We start from the raw sequence: 14,286 nt of genomic DNA, 5'->3' as shown, positions 1-14,286 counted from the left end.
ACGTATATGTGACGCACACACACACACACACCCACTTAAATGAACATACACACAATCCGATTGTTAATCCACCACATCATTCTTCTTCTTCCTGTCTCTAGAGATGTAACCTGTGATTCTGTCATGGAGAAAATTGCTCCCTGGAAAGTGTGTTTGTTTGTTACTGAGTGTGTGTGCATATGTTTGTGTGTGTGTTTGTGTGCACTAGATCAAGTGCAGACATTTTACTGGTCCTCACCTCTTTGAGGGTTTAGGTTTAGGGTTGGTGTTCGATGGTTTAAGCATACAGTGGTGGGGTTGGGAAATGAATGTGGTCAGTGGAAGTTATAGAAGTGTAGTAATATAAATGTGTGTGTGCTTGTTTTTATATTTGACTGTGTTTACATTTGACTTTCTTTTTTTTTTTTTTTTTTTTTTTTTTTTTTGTCAGATGTGTCATACATAACTCTGTATAATAGAAGTCCTAATTCTAACATATGTGCGTGTGTGTGTGTGTGTGTGTGTGTGTGTGTGTGTGTGTGTGTGTGTCCTCTAGCTCTGCTAACATGCCGACCTGATGAGTTCCAATGTGGCGATGGCTCTTGCATCCACGGCACCAAACAGTGCAACAAAGTCCACGACTGTCCAGACTACAGTGATGAGGCCGGCTGCGTCAACGGTAAGATGTGCTCATCTGGATGTTTTTTTTTTTTTTTTTTTATAAACATTTTATGATCATAACAACAAAGACATAGACCACAATAGTACAATACACACAAAACAAAATAATCAAATACAGGAAGACAAGAACAAAGGCAAGACAAGACCAGAAATAATAAAGGGGGTAGGGGGGTTGGTACAAAATATTACTGCAAAAATTAAAAAAAAAAAATCAGAATCTGTTTAAGCTTTCTCAAGACAAGATCTCATAAAATCCCAGGGACCATCAAGTTCATCAGGTATGACATCATCTTGGAGAATTAGAGCAGCTTGCTCCATCGTCCTTATACCAGTTTTCCATGTTAAAACAGTTTGATTTATCATCCGGATGTTTTTTAAGTGAAGGTAACAATGAATGGATTAGAGCAGCACTCAGGGAGATCCTACACCACCTGCATGAAATGAAATGTAAAGATCATGAAGAAATGTGTTACGGCAGTCGGTTTACAAAGTGGAAAAGGGGCTTATTCTTCCTAAAATCAATCCATGTCCTGACAAATGCTTCTTTAGTCGATTGCAGCCAGCTCACTCCTCCTTCTTCCAGCCACAGATGTTCATCAAACATATTAAGATGACAGTCATAGTGGGGGAAAAAAACACAATGTGCATTACCAGGTAGTCATTTTAGCCCGGTCAGTCAAATCCCCAATTTGTTTTACGAGCCCATGAGAGTCTGTCTCCATGGCTACAGACATTACTGAGTCATTAGAGGCGGGTCACAGGTCAGAAGCCCACACACAAGATCGGTGTATAAACGAAGACATGTTGGTCAGCGTTGCTCACCTGCTCCATGGAGATTTAAAGTGATGCTTCAGATTCTTACCCATAAAGTGGCATTTGCTGGTCCATGTGAGTGTAATACTGTACATCCACCAAGTTTGGTCCATTAAATCCTTCCCTGTCACAAGAACTGAACACTTCACCAGAGGTATACTGCTCCAAAATGAATGAAATACAGTGGTGGAAAAAAGTTTTCGGACACCCTTAAAATTTTACACAATCTCACAATCTCAAATATTATCATGAAATATTTGTGGAAAAATCTTTTTTTGTGTTTCAAAAGGTGTGGCTGCATTAGACAGATACAAACAAATACAAATTATATTTTTTTATTGTTTACAAGAAAAACTAACAAAACTAAATTCTTGACAGTTTAATCTTTATCTTCCTGCGTTAGGTTCCTTGTTTTAGCCATTTTTGTGTCTGAAGATCTTTCAAATGTATATAGACACCAAGCTTGGCAACAAAAATTGTGTCTTTTAATAAAAAGAACGACCTTCATCACTGCTACCAAAATGACCCAATACTCAAAATTTCTTATGTATTTTTATGGAACCAATCAATTTGAAGTTTTTAATGGCTTTTTTAGGATTTGTTTAGTATTTTGGCTGTGACTGTACTAAAAGAAATTGCACTTGAAGACCTAAGAGGGATTCTTAATGCAGTATTTCACAAATGCATGGGGTGTCCAAAAACTTTTTTCCACCACTGTAGAAATAAACCAGAAAACAACATGACTTTGAGCGGCGATACAAAGCTGAAAAAAAAAAAAAAAAAAAAAAAAAAAACATTTTCAAGGATGCACAACAACACACATTGGTTTTGGTTTTATTTTGAGCACTCTCTTCAGCCAGCTGGTTTCCAAAACGGTGGAACTACTTTCTGCCATAGAACTACCACTGTGTCACCTTACAGGTTGAATATGAGACTGCAGTGCCATTGCATGGTGACAAATGGTTTTAGTTGGTTATTCTGTTGCTCTTGTCCCATGAGCAATAGTTTGATTTGCCTGGAAATGTTTGCAGAGCTAATGTAGGAAAGACACAGAATAACAGGACCGTCAGAAGTCATAAAGGCCACTGCTTACGTTTGTCCATATTCAAACACTTTTAGAATGCATCTAGCTTAAAGTGATTGTTCAGGATCTTACCCATACAGTCATATTTTCTGCGCAGTGCGAATCTTATACATCCTTGAAGTTTGGCCCGGCAGCTCCTTCCCTGTTGCGAGAACGAGTGCTTTACCGAGGTCGTGCTGCTCCAAATGAATGAAGTGGGTATAGAAAATGTGGATATAGAAAATTTTGAGCAGTGAAAATACGACTACATGAGTAAGAATCTGAACTTTAAATCTCTTTGAACATACAGAAGGATTACTCACACTCAAGCTCTCCTTCCAACACATTAAACACAGAACACATAAATAGTGTGCATGTCTACATCAATTAGGCCGCCTTACACATTAAGCATTAACGTACACAGTGAATACCCCTTCTGCCAACCGCACCACTACCACACACCAGCAACAAATTAGATGGTATTTTTTATGACTTTCAGCAGAGCAGAGGCCTCTTTAAATAGAGCTCAGCTGCCCCTGGCTGCCCTGTAGCTCTTACCCTGTTCTGCATGAATTTTGAATGCAGCTTGCTCCCCTTTTTTATTGTGCTTCTCTTTGTGCTCATCTTTCAATTGAGTTACTTTACACATTGTGTTACCAGGTGGAATGTATCATTTGGTGTGTTTTGTTTTGTTTTGTTGGGTTTAGTTTCGTTTTGCTCAGAACACATTCCTCACCCTGCTTCTATGTATTGTTGCACACGGAGAAGTTCAAGGTCATCGTCAGTCATGGTGGCCGTGAGCTTTATCTTGCATCCAGCGCTTTGAAGTGCAGCTGTGAACCTGAAATCAATACTTGACTTTTCCAAAACATAGCTTCGAAGAAGACTCGGGATTTTGTGGGTATGTGTGTCTGGGTTTTTGTGTGTGCCTATGTGTGTGTGTGAGCGAAAGAGAGAATTTCTTGCATGACTGTGTGTACTCATGTACGACTGCGGGTCACAGTGCCACTCAGTCCATGGCAGAACAGTCTCAGTGGGGCATTCACGGCGCCAGTGTTACTAAACGAGCTGCTCGCCTAACCACTAGCCGGTACATCACGAGCCGCGGCTGAGCTGTGCCGAGCTGTGACTTTCTGCAGATGTAGCCATTATAAAAAGTCACACTTTCTGGTGCTTGTAGTGCAGATAAGAGCTGGACCAATTTCAGCTTCTCCTTTTGCCTTCATCTAAAAGTAACTGTAAGGAAAGGTCAATTTGGCAACTTTTCAGGCATAAGAAGGCAATTAGAGTGATGTGGTCACTAGTTTTGTCTCCCTTTATTGTGTAAGATTTGTAAAAAAAAAAAAAAAAAAAAAAAAAGCCAACCAAAGTCAGTATGTAGTAGTAGTAGTGGTAGTAGTAGGGGTAGCAGTGGTAGTACTAGTAGGTGTAGGAGTAGTGGCAGTATAAATAATAGCAGTAGTAGCTGTGGAGTGATAATAAGCAGGGTTTAAAACTGTTTTTTTTTTTTTTTTTTTTTCCCATGGGTTCTTTCTGAACACAACCATCTTATTGTTTCTCTCCAAATGTTCGTCTCCCAACCAAATGTTCCTAAACCAGCCACAGCAAAATAAAAGTAATGGCTAATACTGTTATTTTTAACATGCGTGTATGCAACAAGCCTAAACACATTATTATTTCTATGCAGAGCTATTAACAGCAATAAAAAAAAATGGCATAAGCCTACAGTGTAGAGGCCTGGGCTAAAAATAAATAACATGTTTAGCTTTCTTAGCAATTAGTCTCAAAATAGCCAAAATAGCTCCATGAAAATGTTTCCCCTCTACATCGTTTGAAGATTAATGTTAACATAAATAGGTTAACTGAAAAGGCTGCACGGACCGAGGGAACATTGTGGTTTGTTTTACATTCGTTATTCAAAAGGTTGGAATTAGCTGTTTAAGCATTGTAATATATATACACACACATATAGACACACACACACACACACACACACGTATATACCTCACTTGAATGCAAAACACAGAGGCTTCATCTCACTAGCCCTCTCTTCAGCCATTCAAACGAAATGTGTATAATCAAACAGAATTGAAAAACGCCTCTCCACAGTAACTAGGTGTCACATTTCTCCGCGGCTGAGATATGTGATGTTGACGTGATATGTGGGAGTTGTGGAGATCAAAGAAAAAAAATAGTAGCCCAGAAGACAACTTCAACTTTTCATCAAAGATTGAACCGAATGAAAAAATAATGGCCATCGAGATTTCAAAGTAACGTTTCTGCTCTGGAACAATGAAAATCTAATTCTGTTTTCACTTCCACGTTTGGTCCTTTTTAAAATACCGTTTTTTTTTTTCCCCCATTCCTTTCCATGAATTGAGTTGAAGCCTTGATAATACATGTTTGTAATAGTAAGTAATTGTAACTGGAGACCTTGTTGTGTGTGTGTCCTCATCACAGCGACCAAGTGTGACGGGCCTAGAAAGTTCCGCTGTAAGAACGGGGAGTGTATCGACAGCAGCAAAGTGTGTGACAACGTTAAAGACTGCAAGGACTGGTCCGACGAGCCCATGAAGGAGTGCGGTAAGAGAATCGATGCAGCCGCTCACGTGTCCGCCCATGCACACACACACACGCGCTCTCATTAGCGCCTCGGTAACCTCATGCATGCCCAGATAAGTATGTGCACACACGCGGGTGGTCACTCCTCTTAGTAATAGCAGCTTCATTTGATCAAGGCAGAGTAAATCAGGACAATTCTCAGCTGTCTTGTTATGATCAAAGAGCCAGCCGACTCTGCCCTCTAGCGCGTTCTTTGCCAGGAAAACGTGACCAGACTACGTTACCCATAAAGCACCACACAGATTATCCGCACACCGTAGATAATTACCACTTAGTGCGCTTCTGTCACGGCTCTCACATCACAGACGAGGCGATCCAGCCGCCAACAGCTGGAGGTGGCGGAGGAAAAGTACCTGCGAGTTGAATCGCTCTAAGCGAATGCAGCTCGCTCAGAGAGTACTCCGGTAATTACAATTAAAGTAATTACTGTTGTATCAGGGAAATTCTACTCAAGTAGATGTTCAAGCAGTAGTCTACAGAAATACTCGAGGAAATTACTTAACTAATTAAAGGCTGTTACACTTCAGTCATGAACTCGCTCTCAGATGGAGCCGCTTCAAATCACAGAGTGCCACATGGGTGTGAAAGGATCTGATCTTGAGGTGGATGGATATACCCTGTAATGAGATTGCCCTATAGCCATCTCATTAATGTTAAACATGATACTCTGTGTGTATCGTTCTGCAGCCACGCTGCATCTCTTCCTCATTTTAACGATAATTGACAAGTGATGTCGTCCGCTGCCGGGAAAATGTGGTTATTCATGAACGTCCATCCAGGCTGAAGCCCTTGTCCTTCAGTGAAGTACAATGTTACTCAATTGTAACATAATACATTTCTGTAATGCATGTAGTACACAGTTATTCTTTCTTTTTTTTTCAAATTTTCATTTGTTTCCCTTAAGTCAAGACAATTTTCCTTCAAATGCATAGAAGCTGATTTATGGACATCAGATTTGCATATAGTCACAGTTTCTTCATCTCTGTCCAACTGCAAAAAAACATCTCAAACAAACTCCAATGAATTCTCAATTTCATAACTGAACATATTATAGCCTACTATTAATGCATTTCCTTACAGTTTTTTTTCCTGATATATATTTTCTTACATTTTCGGTTTATCTGTGTATCTTTCTTTCTTGTATAAGCTACCGGCTTCCTACCTCTCCGGCGGATGTGCGCCTTTAGGATTGTTTTACATTGCTCTGTTTTTCTCCTCATATTAGCACATAAACACCAAATAAATAATTCAAGAAAAGCTAATCTCCCCTCACCCCGAGGAAAGAGGATGTTCACACACTGAGAGGTAGTTTTAATAACATAAAAGGAGTACAAACACACATGTAGAAACTAAGAAGGAGGAGACAATAAGAGACAACTAATACCTTAAAGAGGAATGTGATTTATGGTTTTGTGGATATGTGGATATTTTTTTTTCTCTCTCCAAACTACTCAGCTGAGGACTCTGAGGTCAAGTCTTATTCTGTGGCTCTTGTGCCACATATAATGGAAACAATTATGTGAGAAGTCTCCACTATGTTGATTCACTTGTCATTTACTAATAGCATTCATCGGTCATCCGCAAAATTACATCCCTGTTTTAAATCAAAACCTCCCTCTAGCATCATGGTAGGCTCTACCTCCATCTCCCTCTCTCACTCTCTTTCCCATTCCCTCTGTCTCACAGCGGTACCTGTAGCCCTGTAGCATAAATCTTTAATGTAAACCGGTAATGAAGTGCCAGCTTTAGCTGTGTGTGCCAGACTCTCTACCCCCTGGAGGGGCGGCTGAAAGACAGAGGGATAAATGGAGGGATAGAAACAGATATAGAAAGGAATGGACAGAGGGAGGAAGGATGATGGAGAGGAAGCACCATCTGTAGCGCTAAAAAAAACAGAAAAATTCAGTGAGTGAGATGAGAGGATGAAGGAGAGGGGGACAGGTGTCTTCATAACAATAGAAAGGAGAGCAGAGCGGCACCTGGCACATGTGGCCAAGCTCCTCAGTGGAAAATGGATCAGTTCCATGTGGGTATAGCCAAGACTGAGCCCACGGGGCGTGCACACACACACACACACACACACACACACGCTCACCTGTACACCTGCACGTTTGCACACACACATGAATATTCTTTCACACACGTCCTGATGTCTTTCTCACTCTCTGCCTCTCTCCCTTGCTCACTGTCTTTGCCTGAGATGAGATTTGATGGGCGCACAAATCCACTTGACAGAGAAAAAAAAAAAAAAAAAAAGGTTAGATCTTAACTGGCAGGAGGATTCAAAATATTTACACACAAGCACAAGCGCACGCAAGCAAACTTTTGACCATGTGTGGCGTTTTGTCTCTCTGTCCAACTCTCTTTCTTTGTGCTTCATCCAGGCTGCATCGTTGTGTCCAATATCCTGCTGGGGCTGTTTCATCAATATTCAACTCTTCTCCCTCTTTGCTTCCCTCCATCGCTCCCTTCCTCTCCCCATCCTTGCCTCCCTACCTCCCTACCTCCCTCCCTCCTATTCCTTTTCTCTGCAGGCCTGAATGAATGTGCAGACAACAATGGGGGCTGCTCCCACATCTGCAGGGACCGGAGAATTGGTTATGAGTGTGACTGTCCCTCAGGGTACAAACTCCTGGACAAAAAGACTTGCGGAGGTAACGAAAAAAAAAAAAAAAAAAGTTGTGCTACAGTGCTGCTGCTTTAATACGGAGGAGCATGACTAACATGGAATTACACCTTGTCTGGCCTGGACCAGATTGGACCGGTCCAGTCTGAAGTGCTGGGCTTCTCTGTTCTCTGCGCCGCTCAGCGCTGTCGGCCTGTGTTGTATTATGAATTACAAAGACTGTGCAACCAACAGAGAGAGAATTGATTATCACATCACTGCTGCACCCTTTGCCTCGCATTCATGTGCAGACCGACTCAACCGCTGACCACATTTGAGTTACGGTCTCACAGTTTACGGGTTAAGCTGTTTACATGCAACTTTGATACCCTGTGACTGACTCTCCCTGTTGCTATAAATAAACCAGTTAACAAATAGTCTTGTGCACCAGCTACGTCCCAGAATAGAGTGATCCATCACCGAAAAAGTTTGAACAGGTTCAGCTGTCAGCTTACCTCCTTCCATCTTTGTCAGGCGTGTTTACCGAATTATCTCACAATTGAAGTATTAGTTTAGATTATCCTAACCAAGTGATTAACTCTCCTATTATGTTTAACGTCTCTAAATAAATGATTAACATCATTTTTTTTGCTTCATATTTAATGAGTGTTCCTAATGTAATGGGCACTACCGGGTAAAGATGAAATTGACATGATGATGTGTTTTCAATGTCCTGTACACACTTTGTAACGCAATGGTTATAAATAACAAAAATCGTTACTTAGAAATAATATAAAGCCATTAAAACACCAAAAATTAATATTTCTATCCAATTTTAGGTCAGTTTTATGGTGATTCACATATTTTTCCATAGTCGCGTACAATAGGAATACTGGATGTATAAGTGGGGGTGGGTGGGAGTTATGTTTTATTTAAAGGGCTATTTAGGTAATCAACAAAGAAACATAAAGTACTTGACACATAAACTTTGATAACAATTTTAGTTATAATAATTTTGTGAAAGTTTAAACTGCAGGGGTCAAATTGACCCCAAACATAAAAGATGTTCAAAAATGTGAACATAACAGGAGGGTTAAGTTTGCAAGTGAAGGAAACCATTGTTTTCTATGGGAAGGATGCATGTCAACATTTTGCATTAGTCTACATAACATCCCTGTGAACTATTCTCATTAATTGTCAGTCACAACACCATCATATTGTCACTGGCTGTGGCTTTCACAGTATGTCTAGCATTTCTAAAAACAACTTCATATACAGCATGTTTCTGCTTTGTATCTGACATGGCACTTTTGTGTTTTTCCCACAAACCCACTGGGAGGTCTTTCATGTTGAGCCGAGCCCGACAGACACCGATCACAGCCACTCGTGTCGATCAATTAACCAGAGCTAAGCAACAACCAGAATCATGTTAAAATGCACTTGCTGTGAAAATGAAAATATTTTTCCGTAGGTTTTTTTTTCTTGGTTTTACTTGTTTCTTTTTCCCCCGCTCTCTTTTTTTTTTGTCCTTTATATTGACGTCATGCAAGTTGCTCAGAATTTCAGGCAAAGCAGGGAGCTTTGTCTAATGATAAACACCCAGGGGAGACCCTGTCATAACTTAGCATGTCCTTAGTTTTTTTAAGTACAAGTTGGATACAAGTGTACCCCAAGTTTCTTTTAAACACTACCAACTATATTATCACTGTCACCTTGTTAGAGTTTTTATTATGCCACCCTCCTTATACAGAAATGACTGCGTGTGTGTGTGTGTCTGCAGTTTTGTCATGCTCATCCTTGTGTCTTTGCTCTTTCTTTCAAACTGTTAGACATCGATGAGTGTGAGAACCCAGACGCCTGCAGTCAGATCTGCATCAACTACAAAGGAGATTATAAGTGTGAATGCTACGAAGGCTATGAGATGGACCCTGTCTCGAAGACCTGTAAGGCCGTGGGTGAGTCATTTATCACACATACACACACAAACACACACACACACACACACACACACACACACCATGTACACCAATTACTCACCCATACCAGCACCCCTAGCTACTAAATCACATCCTACACCATTCTCACACTGCGGGACTCTGTGAAAGGAGGTGCTTGCTTTGTATGCAGGCGCTGCGCAGCAATCTGTGCAAAGGTAAATATTTGCCACCTTTTTCTGCAGTCCTCACTAATGAAAAGTTTGCAGTCAGCTGCCTCCCTCTCCCTGGAGAGGCGAAGCGAGTGTGTAGGAGTGGGGGGAAAAGGCTGCTGGGTCAGTGTAGGACACAGTCGGGGTTTGTGCCCCTCGTTGCCTGGGGTAAACACTTTAAACAACGGCATGAATGGGAATCAAATCTCTTGTCTCAAGCGATGCCTGGAGATTTATGACAGCTGCACCAGGCAAAGAAAAATAGCTCTATCTTATCAGCCTAACTCACAAAGCACTGCTGCAACAGAGAAGAATACCATCTCCCCACTATCTGAGATGCTGTAGATTTGCTCTCTTCGCCCGAATGAAATTCCGATGTCAGGTGTGGTCACTTCCCCGTCCAGAAGTGGGATATGAAAAATGTAAGAGGGTCCTCTAAAGGAGCATCACAAGATTTCCGGACATTGCGGCTCAATTTGTGTCATCCTGTCATTTTTGAGCCTCCAAAGTATGAAGTTGTTTAGTGCAGCTTGAGGAAGCAGAAGAGTAATAGCACTTATAATATTGGTATACAGTGCCAGTACTTGCATAAAAATGGAAGTATTTAACACAAAAAAGCAGTGTATCTGTGGAATAGAAGGAGATACCTAACATGATTTTTGTGTTATTGCAGCTCAAAATTGCAAAATGCAGAAATGCAAAATTGTGTTGTGCAGCTGAGAGAGGCAGAGCGACAATGAGAACTGCTGTATGTAAAACAGAAATAGTCAGAAAATATCAGCGCAATACTTTGCCTGTTGAGTTGCGCAGGGAATAGAACCGCTGAACTTGGCGGCGTTAGTGCCTTGCTCTAAACCTTGACTGGCACAGGGAGTGAAACTCTTAACTGATTGAGTTACACAGCAAATTAACTTTTCTGTGGCAAGAGCGGGGAAGAGTGTTTTTAGTGATTAGCACCATCTGTCTTAGGTTAAGTCATTACAGGGTAAACTGGTGTGGTAATGAGAGCGCTTAAAGCAGGGGACGGACTTCCACTCTGAAGCTAAGTAGTGTAAAAAAAACCATCATTGATTGCTTCTTGTCTCTCAGTGTGAATCTTTATTACTGTGAGACAGAGCAAACAGTTCTTGTCAGAAGCCGGGGCATTTATTAGAGAGGAGGACGGGCGGGCAGAGAGGGGCCGGATGAGCGGATGAACAGTTTTCTGCTTATTTGAGTGATGGAGAGTTGCATCCACGCTGTAGATTGTGGCTCATGCTATCGTGGATAATAAGAGACAGATAGAGAGAGAGAGAGAGAGAGAGAAATGAGAGGAGTGATTATTGTTTATGCCGAGGCTTATTTATTCAGAGGCACGGAACGGGATGGGACCATAAATACAGAGGCGCCTGCTTTGTGAAGCTGAGGTAATGTGGCTTTAATGAAGTCGCATTTGCCCGTGAATTCGTTTATGGGCACGCGCGCGTATACTGTACACCCCAATCACACGCATGCACTCCCATTCCCGCACACAGCCACTCTTAAGTTTGTGGACACGCCGATGCACATGCAATTTTTCTGAGGCGTTACTTCAACACTTGCACACAAACACTCACAAATCCCCCGCGACTGGCCGGCCAGGATGGATGTGCTCTGTGAGGAGATGTCACACATGAGGCGACGATGTCATTTGCGCATATTGCATGTCAGCAGGCGAGATCCTCGGCCTTTATTTTTGCAGCCGTGTAGCTGGAAGCACACGGCAAAGCACAATGCCACATCACATCGCCGGTTTTCCGACTGCTGAAATCACGTGCGCGGCTGCGTATGGGATCATTATTTCAGCGTTCCCTACACATGTTCGCTGCTCACTAACGCCGCGCGAACATACACAGATAATTGCCCGAATCTGATAACCTTTGGAGCGAGAGCGGTGAAAACATATGGTCTCTGTGCACTCCTGCTTTCCTCCAAAGTACGCGCATTTCATTCTAATCCCCGCACCCAAGTGGTTTCGGGCCTCGTAGATTAATTTCAGAGCGATAGACAATCATTAGGCGTGCGACTCTAATTAAAGTCCCAGGTTGGAGTCACATTGCGCTCGCTCTTCTGGGCTGGTGTTTGCGTGCGTGCATGGTTTTATACATAGCAGCATACATTGAGTCCCCCCGAAGAAAACCTTGCTCTACACTAATTGCAGTCATTGTTTTTTTGTGTTTACACCTTTATCGGTGTGATGCCACTCACCGAGTCGTCAACATGAGCTATTAATGTTTTGGGAAGGAGAGAGTGTGGGAGTTCAAATGTGAGAGGGAACGGGAGAGAGAAAGAGCGAAGGAGAGGAGTTTGAGGAAAATAAGACAAAGATGAGATGAGAACATGTATTTCATAGAGAGAGGAGTGGATGCACCTCGTTTTGCCTGGAAGAGCAGATGTCCTTCACTGCCTGACTCCCTGAACGAGTCCCCGGTGTTAAATGACGGGACAAATGCACCAGTTGTGTGACTCACGTTTCCACAGTTCTCCAACAACAAAAATCACTGTGAAGCATTCCCATATTTCATGTAAGCTGCCCACCTACATCCTCTGTTGCCAACAATTAGCCGATACAGCATGATTTCATACGGCAAGGCTTCTTTTAGGTCTGCAATGCCTCATATGCAGAAATCCAGATGATTTCCTGGATTTCTGCAAGGCCGTGAGTCACGTGGTGCTTGTTCTGGGATTGTTAACGGGGCCTCGAGTCAAGCTTGCCCGGCTCAAATTTATCTCCGCTAGTTAGCACTGACTGACTCGGCTTATGCTGACTGATGCTGCTGTCAGAGAGGAGAGGACGGAATCGAAAGTTGCGATTTAGCAGCTCTTTTGGTGCGCAGGCAAAAATCGAAATGTGAATGCTCTTTTCGAGAAATGAATGCAAATACGAATTCAGCCCTCAGCAACAGCCGCGCAGATCGATCATACGGAGACAAAAACACATTGAGCGTTCGGTTTTTGTAATCCCCACTAAAACAATAAGAAGAAATACGAAGGCATATCCTTGTATATGCACATTACTTATACATTCATACCGTTCCTTGTGTATCTGTTGCTGCTTCACTACAGTAAAAAAAAAAAAAAAAGAAGCTCCATTTAGCTTGCCTATAGTTGCCTTTTATCTTTCCCTGACTTGTGTTGGTCTCAGCATTAACTTAAGTGGCATCTTTGTTCTTCTCTTTATATTCTTAATATTATTATTCGCCGTTTATTGGTCAGCACAGCAAGATAACTGCTGCTTGAGGAAACAGGACATTAACAACAAAAAAAAAAATACAATGATAAGCCAGTGTGTAATTATCATAAAGTGATAATACAAACAATGTCAGTGCTGCAATTGGCATTTATCTACAACGGACACGGAAAAAAGAATCTACCAGAGCCCTGACCGCCGCTGTTAGAGAACGATAAAGACGGCATCATTTTATTTACACCACTGCACTGATTTAGTTTTTTATTTTTCTTCTTCCTTTAAGGAAAAAATAATCCTTCTCAAGTAGTTAAATAAGTGTTTATGACAGTTACACAGAAGAGAGCGAGGATAAGGATGAGAGAAATGTGACAGTATGATGGGAAAACAGCGCAGGTAAGTGGGTTGATCCAAGTGGGACGCCCCGTCACAGCAATACAGGGAGAATTTACAAAACGCCTGTGGACCAAACTCCTGCCCTTGTTTCTTGCTTTTGTTTCATCTTCTCTCTCTCTCTGCCATCCACAGTTAAATGCAAGTTTCAGCGCACTGCCAAGAGCAGTTTGTGCTACACATCTGACAGTTTGGGCACACACGTTTCAAAATAAAATAGTGGTCAAACTTTCCACTGTTGTCAAAAGATTTTTCCATGGGACCCGAGATTTCATGGAATGCTGTCAAATCTCATCTAAATATTTTTCTCTATTTTCTCTCTCTCTCTCTCTCTTTTTTTTTTTTTTTTTTTTTGTGTGTGTGTTTAATAGCCCAGCCCATAATGTTTTATTTTGTCTGCTCACAGGATTATGGAAATGTTATTTTGGAACAACTAGTCGCACACAGAGGTGGAAAATAAAGTACCATTAACTCCTACATGTAAAACATAAAATTGGATGCACTATAATTACAGCCAACAGTGCAATGTGTACAGTTAGACCTACGATATTAAAATAACGCTTGCAGGTTAATGCATCAGTAGTTTAATACGGAAACAAACCATTAATAATAATAATAATAATGATAATAATTTTATTTCTATAACACTTTTCTTAGCATTCAAATACATTTTACACTAAAAAAAAAGATAGCAATCACATGGAATAACAAAACAACCATGAAAATAAAGCAGAATAAATCAAAACAAGTAGAGAATATAATAACAGTGAAACAGTTTA

General features: G+C 41.3%; 1 protein-coding gene across 5 annotated transcripts in view; it reads left to right on the top strand.

Moving 5' to 3' along the window:
• The window catches only part of lrp8 (low density lipoprotein receptor-related protein 8, apolipoprotein e receptor), a 228,012-nt gene that overhangs the window by 160,196 nt on the left and 53,530 nt on the right, over window positions 1-14,286 (top strand). For all 5 annotated transcript variants that reach the window (XM_030049364.1, XM_030049367.1, XM_030049365.1 and 2 more), the window contains exons 6-9: window positions 536-658; window positions 4,997-5,119; window positions 7,693-7,812; window positions 9,593-9,718. In XM_030049364.1, coding sequence (XP_029905224.1) covers window positions 536-658; window positions 4,997-5,119; window positions 7,693-7,812; window positions 9,593-9,718 — 492 coding nt within the window. The remainder of the gene's footprint in view (window positions 1-535; window positions 659-4,996; window positions 5,120-7,692; window positions 7,813-9,592; window positions 9,719-14,286) is intronic.

Source organism: Myripristis murdjan, chromosome 4 (assembly GCF_902150065.1).
Source record: "Myripristis murdjan chromosome 4, fMyrMur1.1, whole genome shotgun sequence".
Lineage (NCBI taxonomy): Eukaryota > Metazoa > Chordata > Actinopteri > Holocentriformes > Holocentridae > Myripristis > Myripristis murdjan.
Note: the sequence above shows the minus strand (reverse complement) of the source record. Positions and strands in the feature narration are given on the sequence as shown.